The 24,296-nt window shown below is 37.7% G+C and overlaps 1 protein-coding gene across 7 annotated transcripts in view; it reads right to left on the reverse strand.

Annotated features, from left to right (window-relative positions):
* Abca3 (ATP binding cassette subfamily A member 3) overlaps positions 1–24,296 on the reverse strand; it is an 84,511-nt gene that overhangs the window by 38,336 nt on the left and 21,879 nt on the right. For all 7 annotated transcript variants that reach the window (XM_067781584.1, XM_067781581.1, XM_067781583.1 and 4 more), the window contains one exon: positions 10,610–10,938. In XM_067781584.1, coding sequence (XP_067637685.1) covers positions 10,610–10,839 — 230 coding nt within the window. In that variant the 5' untranslated portion in view covers positions 10,840–10,938. The remainder of the gene's footprint in view (positions 1–10,609; positions 10,939–24,296) is intronic.

Here is a 24,296-nt window from a genome sequence, read left to right on the forward strand (position 1 = left end):
AAGGTGGAGCATGGGTCGATATATTTCCAAAAATCGTATTTTTGGTCCGATTTCGCTCATATTTGGAACAAATATTACATACAGTCCCGTAGAGGTGCGTAAAATTAAAGTCCAGGAGCCCTAGAAAATTGCCTATGTTGTCCAAAAATAACGTGCAACAAAGACTAAACTTTGCGGCGGAACATGTGTTTTGGTCTGAAGAAAAGTGACGTAGCATTCTTTGGTCAGACGAAACAAAAATAAATTTGTTTAACTCAGACCGAGGTATTCATCATGTAAGAAGACCGCCAAACGCAGCTTACAATCCTAAATATACCATAAAGACCGTAAAACATGGTGACGGAAATATTATCGTCTGGGGAGGATTTTCATACAATGGTGTGGGACCATTCAACCGCATACAGGGCACCATAAAAGCAACCGATTATGTTGCACTTCTTCAAGAATGCATGCTAGCGTATGCTGGAAATAATATGCCACTTAGGTGGATATATCAGCAGGACAATGATCCAAAACACACCGCAAAGTCTAGAAACAAATTTTTCAAAATCAACAATATCAGTGTAATGGAGTGGCCACCACAGTCCCCAGATCTAAACCGAATCGGAAATTTCTGGAGTACAAGTGTTCAAGTAAAAATATGAGCTTTGGGAACTTATTAAGGATTTGATTGACCCATACCCGTCCGTCTGTCCGTTAACACGATAACTTGAGTAAATATGGAGATATCTTCACCAAATTTGGTACACGAGCTTATCTGGACTCAGGATAGATTGGTATTGAAAATTTGCGAAATCAGATGATAACCACGCCGTTTATGTATATAACCGTTTGGAAAACACAAAAAACCTGATTATTAAGTAAATAATACACCTAGAATGTTGAAATTTGACGTGTGGACTGATATTGAGACTCTTGATAAAAATTTGAAAAAAATGTTTAAAATGGCGTGGCACCCCCCACTTGTGATAAAATCAATTTTACAAATATTATTAATCATAAATCAAAAATCATTAAACCTTTCGTAACAAATTCGGCAGAGAGGTTGTCTTTACTATAAGGAATGCTTTGAAGAAAAATTAACGAAAACGGTTAAGGACCACGCCCACTTTTATATAAAATATTTTTAAAAGGGTCGTGGACGAATAAAATAAGCTATATTTTTGCGAAAAAGGGCTTTATAACAACGGTATTTCATTTCACAAGTGGATTTATAACAGTATATAGGAAAAACTTCAAATTTTAAAAAGTTGGCGTGGCACCGCTCCTTTTATGACTAAGCAATTTTCTATGTTTCAGGAGCCATAACTCGAAGAAAAATTAGTTCAGAATAGCACCATATTGTCACGGATATTGGCATCGCTGAGCTGTACCATCACTAAGGCGATGCTAAGGCCATGCCAAGCAGTATTTACGTCAATAATCAAATCATGTATACACATATATAAGGCAGCCGAAAGAGATGTCACACACAGATGCATTTACTTATGCGCCTATGTATGCGCGAGAGACTGTAAACTACAAACATTCACATCAATAATTCAATCATTATGTATCTACATAAACGAATAAATAATTGCGTCTACACATATGTACGTATACGAGCAGCGGAGCGGCAATGCACAAACACATGCATATATCTTATCTCAGTTGTCACAAGAGAGGGCAATAATTTTTGCACGTAGTTGTGGCTGGCGATTTTGTAGCCGAAATAACTAGTAAGTTCTGGAAATCGAAGAGCCTAGAAGTATGCAGCGTAAACTATAAAAGCGGGGCAGGCGAGTAAGAAGTAATTCAGTTTGATTTGAGTTGTCAAGCAGTTACGACTAAGACGATATCTAGCGAGCAATAGCAGTATTATTTTGAAAGTCAGTTTCATTTAAGCTATCAGTTTGGTTATTAAGCTATTCGTTGCACAGTTTGAGTGTTATTGTGAAGTATTTTAATAAAGGCCATTTTTTTTCCATTATTCAATATTGGAGTTATTTATTCAACAGTTTAGCGATACGAACCTAGCAAAAGGGCAAATAAGAAGATTTGCAGCAAATTCGTTACAATTGGTGTCAGAAGAGGAATTGTTAAATAAATTCCAGAGGACAACAAGGACATGGCAAAGTTCGGTGAATTGAAGATCCAGCAACTGAAAAAGGAGTTGGAGAACCGTGGATTAAATACAACCGGCAATAAGATCGAACTTCAAGCACGGCTACGAGAGGTAATGGAGTCGCAAGGAATTGATGTGGACGAGTTTGTCTTTTATTCTGATGGGGACGAAACAACAACAAAAATTGAAGAGAAAAACGAAACATCGCAGACAGTTACGAGCACAGACTTGAACATGATATTGGCTGCAATATCTGCACAAACATCGACAGTAGCATCAATGTCGTCGCAATTGGCATCCCAACTGGAAGCGCAAGAGGCACGTATAACAGAAATGTCATCACAAATATCCACAAATATGTCATCACAACTAGAAGAACAGAAAACGTATATGTCATCTCAACTAGAAGAACAGAAGACGTATATGGTATCCCAGATGGAATCACAAGAAACCCGTATGTCAGAAATGTCGACACAGATTACAGCGAAGATTGAAGCACAAGAGGCACGGATATCCGAAATGTCGGCTCAAATTTCAGCACAGATATCATCGCAAATCTCTGCTCAACTGGAAGAGCAAGAAGGACGTATTTCCTCGAAGTTGGAGGCGCAAGATACAAAAATTTTACAGTTTGAAGAAAAAATCGAGGCCGAGGTGGATGCTTTGAGAGGACGTATCGAGCAGTTGCAACTGAATCGCCCAGCAGTCTCAACTAGTAATTCAAAGGTAAAAACACCATCCTTTGACGGTTCTGTTCCTTTCCAGGTCTTTAAGCTACAGTTTGAGAAGACCGCAGCAGTGAACAACTGGAATGTGGAAGATAAAGTTGCCGCACTCTTCGTAGCATTGAAAGGACCAGCTGCCGAAATCTTACAGACTATTCCAGAGTACGAACGGAACAGTTATGACGCATTGATGGCTGCTGTAGAACGGCGATACGGAAGCGAACACAGGAAACAGATATTTCAAATAGAATTGCAAAACCGCTACCAAAAAGCTAACGAGACTTTGCAGGAGTTTGCTTCGGACATTGAAAGATTGGCTCATCTTGCAAATGCGGATGCACCCGTGGAATATACGGAAAGAGTGAAGATTCAGAGCTTTATAAATGGCATAAGGGACGTCGAAACGAAGCGAGCCACATACGCGAACCCAAGGCAAACATTTTCTGAAACGGTATCCCATGCATTGACTCAGGAAACGGCGTCATTATTGAGTAAACCAGCATACAAAGCTCATCGTGTGGAAGTAGAAAGGCCAGAGTGGGTAGATACAATTTTGGAAGCTCTGAAGGGATCACAACAGAAAAATGCCGGAGTTATGAAATGTTTCAAGTGCGGTAACCCAGGTCACATTGCACGTCATTGCAGTAGCAATTCCAATAGTTCCAACAATGTGGGTGGCCGTAAACGCAGAGCTAAAGGAGACGAGCAAATCTCCAAATCCACTCAATCGTTAAACTAAAGCGAGTAAGACGCAAGGAGCGACAGCTGGCTCCCTCAATTGAATGCCCCATAATCTCTATCTCGCAAATTGGAAGAAGGTCAAGCAATCTTACTGTCGGAGGACATGTGGATGGAAAGGAACGTTTACTGACTGTAGATACGGGTGCATCCCATTCCATCATTCGATCAGATTTAGTCAACAAGAAGATAAGACCATTGCTTGGAGCAAGATTACGTACAGCCACGGGAGAGGACACCCAGGTAATTGGAGAAGTAGAATGTGAAGTAGCAATTGGGAACGTCTCGGTACTTCACAATTTTATAGTGGCAGGTATTGTTGATGAAATCATAATTGGAGTGGACTTCTTAATCAACCAAGGCATCAAGATCGATATGCAAAGCAAGACGATGCGATATAAGAACATGGATGTGCCACTTAATTTCGGCTACGAGAGAGGCTACAGCAGTAAACGAGTGCTGGTGGAAGAGAGTCAGCGAATACCACCAAAATCCGAAGCAGTCATCTGGGCAAAGGTTGATGGAGATTGTGGGACAAACAAATTGTGGGTTGTCGAAGCATCAAACAAATCAGCACTTAACATACTTGTAGGAAAAACCCTGGCTATGACAAAACAAGATGGACGTATTCCGGTAAGAGTACTCAATGAGTTCAAGTCACCACTCAAACTGACTAAAGGAGCTATTTTGGGAAGATGCCAAGAGGCTGAAGTAGTTATTAACTGTGAACAGCTCCAGGAACACGTTTCAGCTAGTAATACTGATCTTTCAAATGACATCACGGCATGGACACAGGGGCTAGAGGAAGCATTTCAGAGTAAGGCAAAACAACTGCTCCTAAAGTACGCGAACATATTTGACCAGGATGATTCTAAACCAGGCCGCACCAACGTTGTGAAGCATCAAATTGACACTGGAGATGCGAGGCCGATCCGTCAAGCTCCACGTAGTGTTCCACTGGCGAAGCGGGAAGTTGTGAGTCAAATCATTCAAGAAATGAGCGACAGCGGCGTCATCGAACCATCAGCTAGTCCATGGAGCTCACCGGTAGTACTTGTAAAAAAGAAGGATGGAAAAATGAGGTTTTGCGTGGACTACCGGAAGTTGAATGACGTAACGAAAAAGGATAGCTACCCATTGCCAAGAATTGATAACACTCTGGACTCGCTATCTGGTACGAAATGGTTTTCCACGCTGGACTTGAAAAGCGGCTACTGGCAAGTGGAGGTGAAGGAGGAAGATAAAGAGAAAACAGCCTTCAGTGTCGGTGATGGTCTTTGGCAATTTACAGTGATGTCTTTTGGACTTTGTAATGCACCAGCTACTTTTGAGAGACTCATGGACCAGGTACTGAAAGGACTACATTGGAAAACATGCTTGGTGTACCTGGACGACATCATCGTATTGGGCAAGAACTTTGATGAACATCTTAAGAACTTAGAGGAAGTTTTCCAAAGAATAGCTGGCGCTGGTCTGAAGTTAAGTCCCAAAAAGTGTGCGCTGTTTAAAAAGGAAGTCAATTATTTATTTAATTTACTGCGAACGAAAAAATAGAGGCTGTACAGGATTGGCCAAGACCACAGAACCTACATGAATTGAGAAGTTTTCTTGGGCTGTGCACATATTACCGCCGATTTGTACCAAATTTTTCCAGCGTAGCCCATAGCCTCCATGAGCTTACAAGAAAAAACAAAGCTTTTGAATGGAAGAAGGAGCAAGAAGTGGCTTTTCAAACATTGAAGGAGCGTTTGTGCACTGCCCCAATGTTAGCATATCCGATTCCAGGAGCAACATTTATTCTAGATACAGATGCAAGTGGATATGCTATAGGAGGCGTTTTATCACAACTGGTCGATGGACAGGAGAAGGTAGTTGCATATTACAGCCGTTCGATTGGAAAACCAGAGAGGAACTACTGTGTTACGCGGAGAGAGCTGTTGGCATTGGTAGAGTGCATTAAATATTTTCACAAATACCTCTACGGCCAGCGATTCCGTGTCAGGACAGATCACGCAGCGTTGAAATGGCTTCTGCAGTTCCGTAATCCGGAAGGACAATTGGCACGGTGGATCGAGCGACTACAAAGCTATGACTTTTCCATTGAGCATCGAAAAGGTAGTACCCATGGAAATGCTGATGCAATGTCACGAAGACCATGTAGTTTGGAATGCAAGCACTGTTCAAAGGCCGAGGCTAGAGAAGACATTATAGATGTCCGGCTAATGACTATAACGTGTACGAATGAATGGGACAAGGAAGAACTAAGAAAGTGTCAGCTAGAAGATACAGATCTATCACATGTTATGCAAGGGCTCGAACGAAACGAAAGACCAAGCAGAGAGAATATGTCAGCAGAGAGTCCCATTGCGAAGTCATATTGGGCACAGTGGAACAGTTTGGAATTGATATCCGGTTGCTTGCATCGAGTATGGGAGAGTGAGGATGGTCAATGCAAGAAGAAACTGATAGTTGTTCCCAGAAAGAGGATTCCTGACGTGCTCAGCGAGTTGCACAATGGTCCAAGTGGAGGCCATCTTGGAATCACGAAGACACTCGAGAAAATTAAGCAGAGATTCTATTGGGTTGGTTGCCGTCAGTCGGTCACCGAGTGGATTGCCAATTGCGAGGTATGCAACAGAGCGAAAGGGCCCAAAACCCGAAGTCGTGGCCAGATGAAGCAGTATATTTCAGGTGCACCATTTGAAAGGATCGCCATGGATGTCGCAGGTCCATTTCCTACTAGCAACCGCGGAAACAAATACGTACTGGTGGTTATGGATTATTTCAGTAAATGGCCAGAGGTATACCCAATCTCAAACCAAGAAGCAGAAACAGTAGCAGAAGTGGTTAAAAACGAATGGGTTGCAAGGTATGGTGTACCAATGGAGTTACATTCTGACCAAGGCAGGAATTTTGAATCAGCTGTGTTCCAAGAACTGTGCAAGAAGTTGGGCATTCGAAAAACACTGACAACTGCATTGCATCCTCAGTCCGATGGTATGGTGGAACGTTTCAATAGAACATTGGAGGAGCATTTAAGGAAAGTAGTCGACAAGTACCATAAGGACTGGGATACACACATATCATTATTCTTGATGGCCTACCGATCGGCAGTACATGACACAACGGGCCAAACTCCTGCAAAGATAATTTTTGGCAATGACCTTCGACTGCCAGCTGATTTGAAGTATGGGATAGATGCCGATGCGGAGAGGAATGTCAAGAAATCCACTGATGTCTTAGAAGAAGAGCTGAGAGAGATACACGATCTGGTAAGGCAACGAGCAAAGATTATGAGTGACAAGATGAAAGCGAGGTACGATAAAGCAATTAATTCGGAAGGGTTTCAGGAAGGAGATTTGGTGCTGCTATACAACCCACAACGAAAAAAAGGTTTGTCCCCGAAATTGCAGTGTAACTGGGAAGGCCCATACAAAGTTGTAAAACGGATCAACGATGTAGTGTACCGCATACAAACCACTACCAAACCACGAACCAAAATGAAAGTGGTTCATTTGGAGAGATTAGCAGCGTTTAGATCGAGAAATTTGTCTGATCGGGACGATCAGACTTAGGTGGAGGGCAGTGTCACGGATATTGGCATCGCTGAGCTGTACCATCACTAAGGCGATGCTAAGGCCATGCCAAGCAGTATTTACGTCAATAATCAAATCATGTATACACATATATAAGGCAGCCGAAAGAGATGTCACACACAGATGCATTTACTTATGCGCCTATGTATGCGCGAGAGACTGTAAACTACAAACATTCACATCAATAATTCAATCATTATGTATCTACATAAACGAATAAATAATTGCGTCTACACATATGTACGTATACGAGCAGCGGAGCGGCAATGCACAAACACATGCATATATCTTATCTCAGTTGTCACAAGAGAGGGCAATAATTTTTGCACGTAGTTGTGGCTGGCGATTTTGTAGCCGAAATAACTAGTAAGTTCTGGAAATCGAAGAGCCTAGAAGTATGCAGCGTAAACTATAAAAGCGGGGCAGGCGAGTAAGAAGTAATTCAGTTTGATTTGAGTTCTCAAGCAGTTACGACTAAGACGATATCTAGCGAGCAATAGCAGTATTATTTTGAAAGTCAGTTTCATTTAAGCTATCAGTTTGGTTATTAAGCTATTCGTTGCACAGTTTGAGTGTTATTGTGAAGTATTTTAATAAAGGCCATTTTTTTTCCATTATTCAATATTGGAGTTATTTATTCAACAGTTTAGCGATACGAACCTAGCAAAAGGGCAAATAAGATTTGCAGCAAATTCGTTACAATATGTATATGTATTACTGCGCAGCCTTGTAACACTATTAAGCACACAAAACAAGCAACAAGAGCATTTCAAGTGTACAACTGGGTATGTAATGTTCGGTTTCACTCGAACTTAGACTTCCTTACTTGTTGAATATGCATCAGATTCATAAGCAGCATGCTTTTGTCCTATTTACATATGTCATTAATCCGATCCACCACTTTAGAGCTATTGTGATTTTAAAGGTGAGTTTCAATCGGTAATCGTAAGACTGGCCCAGAGCTGGATAGCCCATTGCAACGCCCTTAAAGCTGAAGTCAATCAGATAACTTCACTTTTTCCATAGCTTTATTTGCAAGTATTTGCGTGTATAACAAAAATAAATTTTGTTTGCTATATTCTTCGCACAAATTACCCGAAAGAAATTAATTTTCTGCAAAATTTGTTCTATTTTCCATTAGGGAATATTAAGTTACGTTAAAATTTTCACCTTTACGATTTCTAAAAGTATTATTCGTCATATTAGCATCTCTAAGCGATACTACCATCACTAAGCCGATACTCGTATGTACGTAAACAAATCAATCATCATTTACACACATACATACAAGGCAACGGAGAGTTACTCATAACCACATGTAATCATCAGCCGAAGTAGTACTCACATATACACACGCATATGGAAATGCGAGAGGCTATAAACTACAAATACACACGCATATAGCTGGTAACCAATCAGGGGATTCTAGAAGTAGAAATGTCTAGACATTTGGATAAATATGCGGACAAGGCAACAGAGAGTATAAAAGCAGCGCAAGCTGAGTAGTCAGGAACCAGTTGGATTTAAACACGCAATTAGTTGTGAAGTATAAGTTTTATTGTGAAGTACCTTAAAGTAGTCTAATAAAGACAATTTTGCATTACTGAATATTGGAGTTATTTATTCGACAATTTAGAGATTCGAACGCGGAATTTCTCTAAATTCGTTACAGTATAGTTAAATCTGCTTCGATTGTAGTAGAGTTCAAAGACAGTATACATAAATGATAGAGAATCCTCTAAAATATGCATGCCGATCTTGTCAGAATAAGGGAAAACGTCATCAGGATGGGAACGCCTAAATATTAATTTCAACACGGTTTTATTTCTCAAAACCGTAGTCAATCTGGCAGAGAACGAAACCTAAAGCGTTTCAATGTAGGAGCCGATACCAAACATTTTTAAAACAGTTACTTTTTCAAAGTCGAAATAGAAACTTTTTGAAACTACTTATTTTTGAAAACTGAAACCGTAAACGATATGTTTTCCTGGGAGGAAAGCAAACAAAAAAGTTTCTTTTCGAAAAGCCGACGCCGAATGTGTTAACAAGTTTCAATTTTTTTAATTTTTTAATTAGTTGTCAGAGCCACAATTTGTCAAATGCTGAAGAAGCATTAGCACCATTGTGGATAAAACAAGTGTGATATCTTATGCGTCAACTGCCTGACAGGATGTTCAAGATGGCTACTTTTTAGCGTTTTTACAGGATGTTCAATATGGCGGCGCATAGATAGGGCCAGCTATCTTCAGCGGTTGATAGAAAGAGATATAGAATGAGACCACGATAGTCAATTAAAAATCAATTGATCGGTTCTATTTGTAATTTTGACGTATATACGGAAGTTATCACACTCGTCTTATCCACAATGATTGGCACCTCAACAAAATTCTGTTTTGGAAATTCTTAATTTTGTATTGGATAATTTTATTAAACTATAGATATTAGAAGGATAATTATTTACAGAGCTGTCAAAATGTGAACTGATTAAATTTAACTCAAATGCCACATCAAAACAATAAAGGAATACCTTGATCCTCTTTTAAGGATAGTAGTACTTTGCAAACTCTGACCTCTTTTCTAAAAAAGTTTAGCCAAAAATACCAGCAGAATCGAGAATCTTTGTTTGAATGACTATACCAACACATTTTAAAAATTTTCCAAAATGTTTCCTATAGATCAAGGCGAATTCAGTACCAGGTGTTTTTATCCCAACAGCTGATTGCTTCTTCTTTATTACTTTCCATACAACGCCTTGTACTTTAATATGTCAGTTAATCGAAATCAACGAACATTTTCTTTTTACTTGACATTCTTCTGTACGGCGAATTGGTTGAATTCGCTTTGCCACCACATGGTATAGATTCGCCTTGCTATAGACCAAAGCTCGATGCCACTTTACCGTGTTAGAGGTTAATCTCTAAGACTCGCCGCAATATTAATTTGTTTGTCACCGTCAAGAATTTCGGGTACTGCGACAGGTTCTTAGGCAGGACCGAAAAAGCGAAAGAAATATACAAGAATAATTGCAAACGGAAATATTGTTTTGTGAATGGGGGCAATGGCGGAGAAGAACAAGAAGTGGAACTACCTCTCTATATTTGTATCATCGACAGCTCTAATCCATTAACAACACTTCACGTGGCACAGCGAAAATGTTATCGTATTTTTATTCCATACAAAGGCGAATCCATAGCTGGTGGTGGCAAAGCGAATTCAACCAATTCGCCGTGCAGAGGAATGTCAAGTCAAAAGGAAATTTTCATTTATTTCGATTAATTGACATGTTTTGGTACAAGGCGTTGTATGGGAAATAATCAAAAAGTAATCAGCTGTTGGGATAACAACACCTGGTACTGAATTCGCCTTGTTTCAAACGCAGATGCGGGTGCCTATTTCTGCACCCAATACACACACAAATATATCAATTTATATGAATATTTACTCACCTAAAAAGGTCCAAGTTGGAAATATTTAATGCTGGGTAGGTTGTAACACCTACAGTCTCCACTTCTACCAGCACTCGCACTAAGACGAGCAGCAATGAAAAAACGGCGGGTAATACTAACTCGATGCCTAATTCGAGTTTGTGGTTCCATTGCAATGTCCAATTTTTCCACAACAATAGTTTGAATTTTTCCCAATTACTAACTTTTAAATTGCCACCGGTTGCATCCATTTTGTATAAATATTTTAATAGTAATCGAACCGAGGCAGTTAGGGCGCCGGCCCAGTATCACCTGAAGATTGTTTACGCTTTTGTGCTTTTTTGTCTAGGCTGAAAATATCAAATGAAAAATATGGAAAAATGTATATTTTTGTAGAGCTTATGAGAACTTATGTAAGGCAAAGATTGGTAAATTTGTTCTACAATGTTAATTGTAACGTCATGCAATAAGAAAATTTTTTAAATCGTTAAAAATGTTTATCGATTTATAAATACAAACTAGTATGTACATTAGGGAGTGCCGAAAAATCGCGATATTTTTTTTTGTTCGCTCTCACCAGAAAATATCAGAGAATATGTACAAACAATAATTTTTTCAGGTGCCGAGCTCTTAGTTTAAGTTTTAGGAGGCAAATGGGGAGGATTGTACTTGACGTTTTGCATTATTTTGTCTTTTAAGATTATTTTGTACTGCGAAATGTGAAGTAATATTCATTGATATCATCGTAAATATTGATGTTTCTACAGATCTGAAAATTTATAAATTTCATGTTTTCGGCATTTTCCAACTAAACTGCTTTGTGAGTTTCACCGCAAAAACTAATGTTACAGGCTCACAAATTACAATTTTTTGTAATTTTCGCTCTATCTGTAGAACTGTAGAAACTTCAATTTTCAATTCAAAGATTATTAAAAGCCCTGGAGCTAAAAGGTCCAAAGTTATTTAAATGGCAAGATTTCAATTTCCGTTTATAATCTCTAAAAGTTAAAATAAGAGCCACTCCTCTGACACAATTTTTGTTTGGACATATTCTTTGATATTTTCGGTTAAGGACGAGAAAATGTCGTAATTTTTAGCATACCTTAATGTATGTATTAGTGTGGCTTTATATGCCTTATAGATAAAGGTTAATGAATGAATCGACTCCATTCGAAATTGTGTGCCAGCATTTACAGTGGCTCACTACTTAAAACGCACAGTGCTATTTGCCAGAACTTGCCAGGCGAATAGAGACTGCCAGTTTTTGCCAGGACTTGCACTAAATAAAAATAACTTTGTACTTTCTTAAGTTAGGTTGGGTTAAGGGGCGTGCGTGGAAATTTCCCACACTTCCACTCCGAGACATTTTTGTTCATTGTAAGTGCCTTCAGCGGGTACCGGGTGATGGCACATTCGTCCAATCAGATTACTCACTAGTAGTCCTCAACAAACTACTTGATTTCTCCGATGAACTTTAACAGTAGTGAAAGATTCACCTTCCCAGCCTTTGCCAATGTATCAATAAAGCTTACACCCAGAAATCTGAATCGTCTTGTTTGCAGTCCTGGACAGCGGTAGAGAAAAAGGTGAATCGACTCCTCTTCCTCCTCCGGACGCTATTGCAGAGGGAACTTGTTGGTATGCGCCACCGTCGTAGCATTCGTGCGATAGCGCAATGATCTGTAATGACACCCCAAGTAACCTTACAGCAGATTTGTTTAGTTTGAGAAGTAAGTTTGTTCCTTCCCTATACAAACATGAGACCTCGCAATCATTCCGGTTGGTCCACAGCTAGTCCGTTGCCCTAATCTCACATTCCTCGATTTTCCTTATGCCACGTGGCTGTCGTTCGTTACATTATTGTTTGGGACTGTACTGGCTGCTCAGTCTGGAAAACACTGCAAGATTCAGAAAGTCGGTAGGATTGATTTACCTACAGATACTTTGAGTACATTCCAGTTCCAGTTCACTTTTTAATTTTCGATCCATAGTAACGAAAAGGTAAAAGTTGTAGACAAATTACAAAGCGTGCAGTGGGGCAATCAAGTGACCGAGTAATAGAGGCATCTGCTTTAAAACCAGTATGAATGTAGGTGAAGTCGAGTTCAAAAACTTAGCACCCGAAAAGATAACTGATGAAGAAGTAAAATACAGAAACATGTCTTAGTAACCACCGCCGTGGGCAAATCTTGGAATTTTTCTCATGTGTCGATAGTAAAATAACTTTAAGAATAAACCACAAAAACCGACAAATCGAACATCAATGTATAACCGCTAGTCAAATTTCATTAAGCTTTGTCAAAATTTGAGGGACTAGTTTGCGTTCAAACCAGGCATGCTTAACCAACGAAACGATATCATTTCGTTACGATAATCAACGTTAAAAAACGAAACGAAGTCATTTCGTTTCGTTTATTAACGTTGATTATCGTAACGAAATGATATCGTTTCGTTGGTTAAGCATTCCTGGTTCAAACAGACAGACGGTCATGGCTAAATAAACTCAGATCGTCATCCTGATCATTTCGGTGCACTTATTGGTGGGTCTATCTCCTCTCCCTTAAGGATGTACAATTTTTAGATTCGCGACAAACTAAAAAAAAAAATAAAAAAATAAAGTGACATAAAATAAAATAAAATAACATCAAACCAAATAAAGTAAAATAAAATAAAACACACTACCGCAAAATACAACAAAATAAAGTACAAAAATTTAAATAAAATATCTATATATATAAAAAGAAGTGTACATTTTGATTGTCACTCCATAACTCGAGAACGGCTCGACAGATTGCCATGAAATTTTTAGGAAAGATACAGGAAGGAGAGATAATGGTTGGTTGATTTTGAAATCCCAAATCGGTTTAGCCATATACATATATATAAAAATCAAATTCTGTGTGCGTATGTGTTCGCTATGGAAACGTATTTCCCACACATCAATCATCACCAAATTGTGGTCATGGGTTCCTTCGATCAACGGGAAGGTTTTAGGCTAAAAATAATTTCGATATATAAAAGGGGCGTGGCACATCCCATACAAATGGAATCTTTGGTACTGCATACCTTTGAAGGTATACATGCCAGAACATTGAAATTCAATGAGGAGTTATATGAGGTCAATCCCTAACACCACCAAGAAAATGCGGAATTTGGAGAAAGGAGGCGTGGCACCTCCCATACAAATGGAATATTTAGTAATGCATAATTTTGAAGGTATACATGCCAGAACATTGAAATTCAGTAAGGAGTTATATGAGGTCAATCCCTAACACCACCAAGAAAATGCGGAATTCGGAGAAAGGGGGCGTGGCACCTCCCATACAAATGGAATCTTTAGTAATGCATAACTTTGAAGGTATACATGCCAGAACATTGAAATTCAGTAAGGAGTTATATGAGGTCAATCCCTAACACCACCAAGAAAAGAGCGGAATTGGGAAAAAGGGGGTGTGGAGCCTCCCATTCAAATGGAATCTTTGGTACTGCATAACTTTGAAGGTATACATGACAGAACATTGAAATTCAGTAAGGAGTTATATGAGGTCAATCCCTAACACCACCAAGAAAATGCGGAATTGGGAAAAAGGGGGCGTGGAACCTCCCATTCAAATGGAATCTTTGGTACTGCATAACTTTGAAGGTATACATGCCAGAACATTGAAATTCAGTAAGGAGTTATTTGAGGTCAATCCTTAACACCACCAAGAAAATATGGAATTGGGAAAAAGGGGGCGTGGCACCTCCCATACAAATGAAATATATTACACTGCATATATCTGGATGTCGTAATGGTAGGATAATTAAAATTGGTAAGGAGCTATGTGACGTTAAGTCCTAAAACCTCCAGTAAAATGTGGAATGGGGAAAAACTATGGCTGCCGTACAAACTTAAGTTATTTTAACACCTAAAGTTTGACTGCATTGTTGAGTTTAGCTGTTATGCCTTTTGGACGTTTAGTAATATGCCGCTGTTAAAAAAATTGTTTAGCTTCAGTCTATCTACATCTTCTATAAAAATCAAATTCTGTGTGTGTGTTCCCTATGAAAACGTGTTTGCTATACTTCGATCATCACCAAATTTTGGGTCGAGGTTCCTTCGATCAAGACGAAAGTTTTTCATATTTCAGAATTAAGAATCTTAAATTTAAATGTTTTTGTTTTTTGGCTATGCGAAAGAACTATCTTAGCTCCCAAAAATGATCATGTTAACAAAATCAATGATCGCTTTCAAAATCAATTTCCTGGTGAAGGTACGAAATATAAATCGATCGACACAGTTACAGATGAAGATAAAATTGTGAATTATCTATACTCCTTAGAACCAAAAGGAATGCCTGCGCATATATCAACTTTGAAAATTGGCTCACCAGTCATGCTTCTTCGGAATGTAATCAAAGCAACAATCATCAGCGGTAAAAGCAGTACAATAATATAAAATAAGATACAATAAGATACAAGAATAAAATGTTTTAACAGAAAATTTCAGCAAATATGCGTACAAAATTCAATTCAATTTACAGAACAATAAATTAAATTATCAACAAACAAAACAGAAAAAATAACGCAACATCCATTCGATCTCGGGCGTTACAACGTGCGTCTGGTAAAGCTAGTTATAAAATAAAATTTAATTTAACAATTTTTGTTGTTATATCGGCCTACTGATGTGTACGATCGCGGGTTCGAATCGAGCTCAAGGCCTACATAACAGGCTATAACAACAAAAATTGTTAACACATCCCAGAGCACGGGGAAAAAAGTGTCAATAAAATATGACACTATGGCAGCATTGCCGTCAAACAAGTCCACTTTTCACATACATTCTGCAACAGATGTCGCAGTGTTGTGAATATCAATTGGCACGAATCAGAATAGAAATAGGATTAATGAAGAATTTAGCAGTTCCCGAAATGGATCTATACAACGAGCTTTGGCAGTTGTCTAAATTTTTTCTTTCTTCTGTTCTAATTTAAAAATTGTTTCAATTAAGAAAAAATTTATCATAACAATAATAATGATAAAAAATTATTGTTAGGCCTTGAGCTCGATTCGAACCCGCGATCTTAAAATTTAATTTAATTAAGTTAAACTAAATTTAATTAAATCGATGAGTTATCAGAATTGTATCGAAAAGTGTTGGACTTATCATCGTAAAACTATCGATATGATATCGGGTTGTTACCAATTACTTACGGATTGTTATCGAAGAGTCGTCGATACCTACCCGAAAAGTTTTCAATAGATTGTAAAAATAATATCAATTTGTTTAGGAGACAGGCAATTCTCTCTGTCTGGTATGAGTAGTAAACGAAGAAAATATTCCACGTTTTCTCCAATTATATATTTTATGCATTCAAAATGTTTACAAAACTGTACAGAAAATTTTCGTTTTTAAACGGTTTTATTTAGCTTGACTCTGTGTAGCGGCCGGCCGGCCGTTGTTCACGAATTTTGTAATTAAAATTTAAGTAACTTCCCGATAAGCTACAAGCTTGAAACTTGGAATCTAGTTCAGAACCCGATGACAATGTAATGATAAGAAAAAAAAACTCCGATAGGTGACGCATGGATAGAAATATTTCAAAAAATCGTATTTGTGGTCCTATTTGGAACACATATTACATACGGGAATAGAAATCGTTTTGGAAAAAAACTCCCGCTAGGTGGCGCAAGGATCGAAATATTCAAACATCGTATTTGTGGTCCGATTTGGCTCATATTTGGAACACATATTACATACGGGAATAGAAGCCGCTTTGCGAAAAAACTCCCGCTAGGTGGCGCAAGGATCGAGATATAAAAAATAATCGTATTTGTGGTCCAATGTGGCTCATATTTGGAACAAATATTACATACAGTCCGGTAGAAGTGTCATCAATATACTTTGCAGTTCGAGGAGAGACAAGCATACGTGGAGCCGAGTCCAGTAAAGTCTTTGGAAGGATTATGTATTGCGGACTTGGATTGTAACAAATTGTCAGGAAAGAGTCCTTGTAATAACGAGTCACTAAATGAACTAAATAGAATGAGAAATAATAGGCAATTAAAGACTAAAAACTTGAAAATGTAATAATTTGAAAAAAAAAAATGTTTAAGGTAAACGGTTTTATTGAAAACAATACTTACATTAAGTAATAATAATACTAAAAGCTAGAAAATAATTAGGTGGGTCCTAGGTACTAGTCATCACATTCCTCGTTAATCTAGGGCGTTGATCAGACAATTAAATAAAAGCGCTGGGCGCGTGAAACTTCTAAAAATGTGAGGCATATCAATAAAAATTGAACGCGTCGAACGCTTTTATTTAATTGTCTGATCAACGCCCTATATTAATGGGGAGTGCGATGACTAGACCTAGGACCTACCTAATTATTTTCTAGCTTTTAATATTATTATTACTTAATGTACATAAGTATTCTTTTCAATAAAACCGTTTAACTAAACATTTTTTTAAATTATTTTATTTAAAGTAAAGATTCAATTGTAACAGTCTTGTCATATTTATAAAATTTCTATTCAATATACATACATAGTTTTGAATATAGAAAGTGTAGAAACCGTAGACAATTTTTTTACAACTTTTTTTCTTGTTGGTTGTAGAAAACGTTTGCCAGTAAAATGGAAAACTTTCTATGGGTTCTAGATAGAGAAAATACCCCTATAGGCTCATTCCATTTCAAGACACCCGATCCGCGCAGGACATGATTTTTGATTTCGATGAAATTTTAATATGTTGTTCTTTGGTCAAAATCATGAAACACGTGTTTTTTTTTTTTTGCCTCAAAAAATTTTTTTTTTGGATTTATCGGCAATTGAATTCCATAAAATGCAATCGGTATTTTATTCACCTATTTTTTCAGCTGTCAATAACTTTGTCAAAAATTAACCGATTCTCATAATTTTGTTTTTTTTTTTTTGAAATCTTCGTTATTACAATTACTTTTATATAACTTTATAAACAATAGCATATAGTTTAAAAAAAAAATTTTTTGTTTAATATTTAGTAAAAATTTATGACTTTTTTCAAAAATTAATTTCTCAAAAAAGGTTATCTTTTTGTTGTTTTATACTTTTTCTATATTTAGTGAACAGTTCGTATTTCAACTTGGCTAAATGCCTATTAGCCAAAACTCGTTGTTTTCGAAATATGAATTTTTGAATATTAATCTTTTTTTCGCCATATATTGATGCATTACATATCAGCCAATACGGCGACAGACGGAAGGTTTTAAGACCGGGGCAAACTCCTGTAGGAATGAAAACGGCGACCTTGTAACTGATGTTCAGAGAGTGCTTAGATTATGGAGGGAACACTTCTCTGCTCTCCTAAATGGAGGCAGCAATTCACCGCGCAGAGATGAAGAACCCGATCCCGCAATCGATGATGATGGAATATATGTCCCCCCGCCCGATTGTGACGAAGTTAGAATAGCAATAACCAGATTGAAAAACAACAAGACCGTGGGCGCTGATGGATTGCCTGCGGAGCTATTCAAGTTCGGCGGCGAGGAGTTGGTAAGGCGCATGCAGCAGCTTCTTAGCAAAATATGGGCGGACGAAAGCATGCCCGACGGTTGGAATCTAAGTGTTCTTTGCCCAGTCCACAAGAAGGGGGATACTGCAAAATGCACCAACTATCGTGGAATCAGCCTTCTTAATATCGCATATAAGGTCCTTTCAAGTGTATTGTGCGAAAGATTGAAGCCCACCGTGAACCGGCTGATTGGACCTTATCAGTGCGGCTTCAGACCTGGTAAATCTACCATTTACCAGATTTTCACAATGCGCCAAATCTTGGAAAAAACCCGTGAAAAGAGAATCGACACACATCACCTCTTCGTCGACTTTAAAGCCGCCTTCGACAGCACGAAAAGGAGCTGCCTATATGCCGCTGTCTGAATTTGGTTTCCCCGCAAAACTTATACGGCTGTGCAAAATGACGTTGAGCAACACCATCAGCTCAGTCAGAATTGGGAAGGACCTCTCCGAGCCGTTCGAAACTAAACGAGGTTTCAGACAGGGTGACCCCCTATCGTGCGATTTCTTTAATTTGATGCTGGAGAAAATTATGCTAGCTGCAGAACTTAACCGCACTGGAACAATATACTATAAAAGCGTGCAATTACTGGCATATGCTGATGACATTGATATCATCGGCCTAAACACCCGCGCTGTTAGTTCTGCTTACTCCAAGCTGGAAAAAGAAGCGGTAAAGATGGGTTTGATGGTGAATGAGGACAAAACGAAGTACCTGCTGTCATCGAGCAAAGAGTCAGCGCATATGCGCCTTGGCAACCACGCTACTGTTGGCAGCCATAATTTCGAAATAGTAAAAGACTTCGTTTATTTGGGAACCAGCATCAACACTAGCAACAACATCAGCACTGAAATCCAGCGAAGAATCAATCTTGCCAATAAATGCTACTTTGGACTAGGTAGGCAATTGAAAAGTAAAGTCCTCTCTGTGCGAACGAAAATCATACTCTACAAGTCACTTATCGTACCCGTCCTGCTATATGGGGCAGAAGCATGGACCATGACAGCAGCAGGTGAAGCGGCTTTGGGAGTGTTCGAGAGAAAAGTTCTTCGAAAGATTTATGGACCTCTACGCGTTGGCGATGGCGAGTACCGAAGAAGATTTAATGATGAGCTGTACGAGCTATACGCAGACATCAACATAGTCCAGCGAATTAAAACGCAGCGGCTGCGCTGGCTAGGCCATGTTATGCGAATGAAAGATGATGCTCCGGCAAGAAAGTGTTTCTATCGGAACCCGCCTATGGAAGCAGAGGTAGAGGGCGGCCCCCACTCCGTTGGAAGGACCAGGTGGAAAACGATTTAAACTCCCTTGGTGTGACCAATTGGCGCCGGTTGGCGGAGCGAAGGAGCGACTGGCGCGCCTTGTTGGACGGCCATAACCGTTTAGACGGTTAAGCGCCAATTAAGTAAGTAAGTACATATCAGCCTGCAAGGCGATCAATGCCAAATGCTTAAAATCAATTAAAATATCACATTTATTATTGAAAACATTCATTTCTTATTATTTTTCAGAATTACAGTGATTTTGTAACAGGACATGGCAAAGGCTCTTGTGACGGTATTGAAGGTTTAGTAAAATATTTCGGCATATTCTGAAAAATAACAACAAATGAATGTTTTCAATAATAAATGTGATATTTTAATTAATTTTAAGCATTTGGCATTGATCGCCTTGCATGCTGATATGTAATGCATCAATATATGGCTAAAAAAAGATTAATATTCAAAAATTAATATTTCTAAAACAACGAGCGTTGTCAAAGTTGAAACATAAACTGCTCACTCGATAAAGAAAAAGTTTAAGCAAAAAACAACAACCGTTATTTGAAATATTAATTTTTGAAAAAAAAGTCATACATTTTTACTAAATACTAAAAAAATAATTTTTTTGTAAATATATGCAGTTGTTTATAAATTTATATAAAATTAAAAGTAATAACGAACATTTCAAAGAAAAAGTCATGAGAATCGGTTAATTTTCGACAAAGTTATTGTATGCTGTAATGCATTGCATCAATAAATGGAGGGAAAATGTTTAATATTCAAAAATTCATATCTCGAATACAACGAGTTTTGGAAGTTCAAATGTGAACTGTTCAATCAATATAAAAAAAGTTTAAACAACAAAAAAATAACATTTTTGAGAAATTAATTTTTGAAAAAGTCATAAATTTTTACTAAATACTAAACAAAAATTTTTTTTAAAGTACATATATGGTATTGTTTATAAAGTTATATAAAAGTAAATGTAATAAAGAAGATTTCAAAGAAAAAGTCATGAGAATCGGTTAATTTTTGACAAGGTTATTGACAGTTGAAAAAATAGGTGAATAAAATACCGATTGCCTTTTATGGAATTCAATTGCCGATAAATCCGAAAAAAAAATTTTTTGTGGCAAAAAAAAAAAACATGTGTTTCATTATTTTAAACAAAGAACAACATATTAAAATTTCATCGAAATCAAAAATCATGTCCTGCGCGGACCGGGTGTCTTGAAATGGAACGAGCCTATAGGGTTGTGCTCGGAGTGTTGTCAATATGTTATCGGCGCCTTATGGAAAAGTTATAGATTTCGCTATTGAAAATCTATCGATTTGTTATCTAAAAGTTTTCGATTTCTTAACGATGGCTCCCCGGCTTTTTATGATACAGATACCCATGGTATAAATATTACAAGGTAAAACCGGTGAAAGCCAAAATGACGTTTAAAAAAATTTTAAAATTCTCACTGCCCACATATTTTTATTTTTTTTATTATGGTGTTGTTTTCATAACAAAAATATAACAAACTCTAATATATTTGGTAATTCTATACGACAGCATGACCCTCTTAATACACGTCCAAAAATATCAAGAAGGGTATCAAACGACGCGTTTTGGATCCAGGATCGCAAATCCGAAAGCGGAGGTAAAAATTTTGGGTATGTCAAGAGATATTTACAAAAGAAATTTTGAAAATTTTAATGTGGTTGTTGTAATTTTGATAATTTTGTGGTACCCACAAAAAAAATGTGAACATAAGTGTTTTCCGCGGATATAGTTTTGGTCCCCAAACCGGTGTTGAACCCACCCAAGGTAATTTTTTATAAACGCGGCCAAAGGCCGAAAATGCAGAAAGCTATTCTGCGCAAAAATACTATGGATCCCATCCTCGATTTCGGAGCACTTTTGAACGATCTACAATTTTTATTTTCCGCCTTCGGATTATTGTTGTCGAGGTCAATACGAGTCTTTTGACACCTCTCTCTGTATTTTTGGACGCGTATTACCAGTGTCATGCTGTCGTATACAATTACCATATATTTTTGCGTTCTAACATTAATATTATGATATTTTATCCAAAACCGAATCTTTTATTGGTGGAAATAACCAGAAATTAAGAAATCTCAACGGTCAACGGCATTATAGAATTTTCAATTCAAGAATTGTATTGTCTGAGGAATTTTCTTCAACAAATTGTTTAGAAATGTATCAGCGTCTGCGCGACGAGAAGACCCCGACTTACCGCCAAGTTTTACGGAAGAGATACATATCTACTAATAATAACAATTTGGTGTGATATATATCTGAGGAGATTAAGGTCTAGCTTTCCATCTAATTCGAAGGCTACTTATCGTGTATTCGTTTTTCTACGAACTGGCTCCCCTAAATACATGTTTTGTGCTGACCCAAAAATGTATCTGCTAATTCGGACGAACTTTTGGTGCCAGTGTAATGCCGATGTACAATCAATACCATTTATACAAATTGTCTTAAATATTTTTGATGGATAGGTCAACACACTAGCTCTACACCACGGCGGCTGACTTTAACCGTTCAGCCGGTAAATTCAGTCAGGGTTAGCTGGAGTGACTTGTTACGCAACGACCAGCATCTCCTAAACGGTTAAGCGCCAATTAAAAAATGTATCTTCTAACCGCGAGGAAAAGGACCAAAACAAACCAAAGAATATCTTCAAAATCATTTTCTTCCGCAGTAGCGAGGACACTTTAGACTGGTGATCTCTTATAAAGTGAAGTTTAAGCATATTCAAGGGTTAAAGACGTATCAACCAAGTGAAGAAGGATGAATGTAAAATCGGTAGGGGTGGTGTCCAACATTCGCTTCTTAATTAGAAGAGTTTAAGTAAGGGTTTTTCTTTTGTCCCTTTGCAAAAATAGCACGTGTTGAAGCATCCATTATATTGGTAATACATTTTTTGCATATGTATGTACATAAAAACCGATTTCAAAACTTTTCGAAATATTTTTTCACTTATTTCATAAGCATTTTATTTTTTTGGCATTAAAAGAAATGAAAAAATCAAACCAACATTTTTTTTTTTTCGTTTGCTTTGGTTTGGCATTTCCACAAAGTTTAAGAGAGTGATTTTAAAATTTTTTTTAAATCAAAAAAACATTATGGCCGCCAATAAGAGTAAATGGTTTTACCTGCTAATATTTATACCATGCAGATACCTATAAAATTTTAATATAAAATCGATGACAAATGTGTAACCTTTCTATGACAAACCGATAAGAAGCAAGAAGCCGATGACTCGGCAATAACAAGTCGATTACAAAGCGACAAGTCGACGATAATTGTTGGCTATCGATAATGAGCCTATTATAACAACATATGTGTTGTTACCAATAAGAAGCCGACGAAGCTCTTCTCAAAAATCTTGAAACTATTTGTTTCTGGTAAAGTTACATCCGACCGCCTCAGCCGGGCTTGTACCAGAATCCGTAATACTCTCCTTAATTTTTGGGAATGCGCTTGCGATTACAATAACCACTCTCAAAATTTTATAATTTGAGCTTTAAAAACCATTTAATAAATTTTGTATCTTTGCATATAATTTTTAACTTACTTCATACTAGTGTACTCGGCAGACTTGTTCCTGCCCCAAAATTAGTTTGGCTACATTCAAAAAGGAAGCCTCGCTCCCCCTTTTCTCTCTCTATACCATTCTCGACTACTTTAATCTCCACTTTTCTTTTTATTGTTCATCCCTTATTCAATTTATCCCATCCCACTTAAAATCTTACTCCCCTTCTCACTCTATTACCCCTCCCGCTGCCACCCCAACTCTCACTCCCACCCTCATTGTCTCTCCCACTCCAACCTCCATTCCTACTCCAACCTTCACTTAAGAAATCCCTATAATAAATTTTGAATACCTTCTTCAAAAAATTGCGCCGATAAAGCGAAAAAAATGTAATAGAAGCTCATTGATGATATTGTGACGAGTTTTAGCCTCACTAAGCTGCTACTAAATGAATGAACAACAACAAATACAGTAAGCAGGCAAACTTATGTACATGCACATATAACCAGCAGCTCGAAGTGAAGATATATCTCACACACACACATGTAGCCATCAGCCGAAGTAGTTGCTCACACATACACACGCATATGGCTATAAACTACAAATATACACGTATATGGATGGTAACCAAGCAGAAGATACAAAAGTTCTAGAAGGTGAAACGTCTAGACCTTAGGAGAAATATGCGAACGAAGCAACGGAGGGTATAAAAGCAGCGCATGCTGAGTAATAATGAATAAGGTTTGATTTAAACACGCTATTGGTTGTGAAGTATAATTGTGAAGTACTATTCCCAAAGTAATCTAAATAAAGGCCAGTTTGCAATACTGAATATTGGAGTGTGGAACAGTTTAGCGATTCGAACGTTAGTAGACGGTTTCAAATAAGCGGAATTTCCCTAAATGCGTTACAATATGAAAGAGAATAACACAGTACCATTCAAACTGTCAGCAACTGTATATACACAATTAATCTGCGCACATGTGTACAATATAACTTTGAACTTGACGATTATAAATTATTTATAAATGATGGCTATGACTCAAACGCGATAATCACGGTTGAACTTGCTTCAGGTGCAAGTTCGCAGATAATGACGGTTTTATCATAATCAAAGAAATATACCAGCCTGCATACATAACTGCAATAGACTGTATCGGAAAAAGTAAATGTACTGCCGTTTTGTGCGGATTACTTTTTAACGAGTGGAAAAATTTTACTTCCGTCTTCGAGTTCTTAATGTTGATATAAGTACGCAAAGTCGGATACCCAAGACTACTACTTTTGTAAAAACTTTGCGGTATGTCCCATGTAATACACTATGCATTTCATAGTAGATGTATCCAAAAAAAATT

This window comes from Eurosta solidaginis, chromosome 4, assembly GCF_040869045.1.
Source record: "Eurosta solidaginis isolate ZX-2024a chromosome 4, ASM4086904v1, whole genome shotgun sequence".
Taxonomy (NCBI): domain Eukaryota; kingdom Metazoa; phylum Arthropoda; class Insecta; order Diptera; family Tephritidae; genus Eurosta; species Eurosta solidaginis.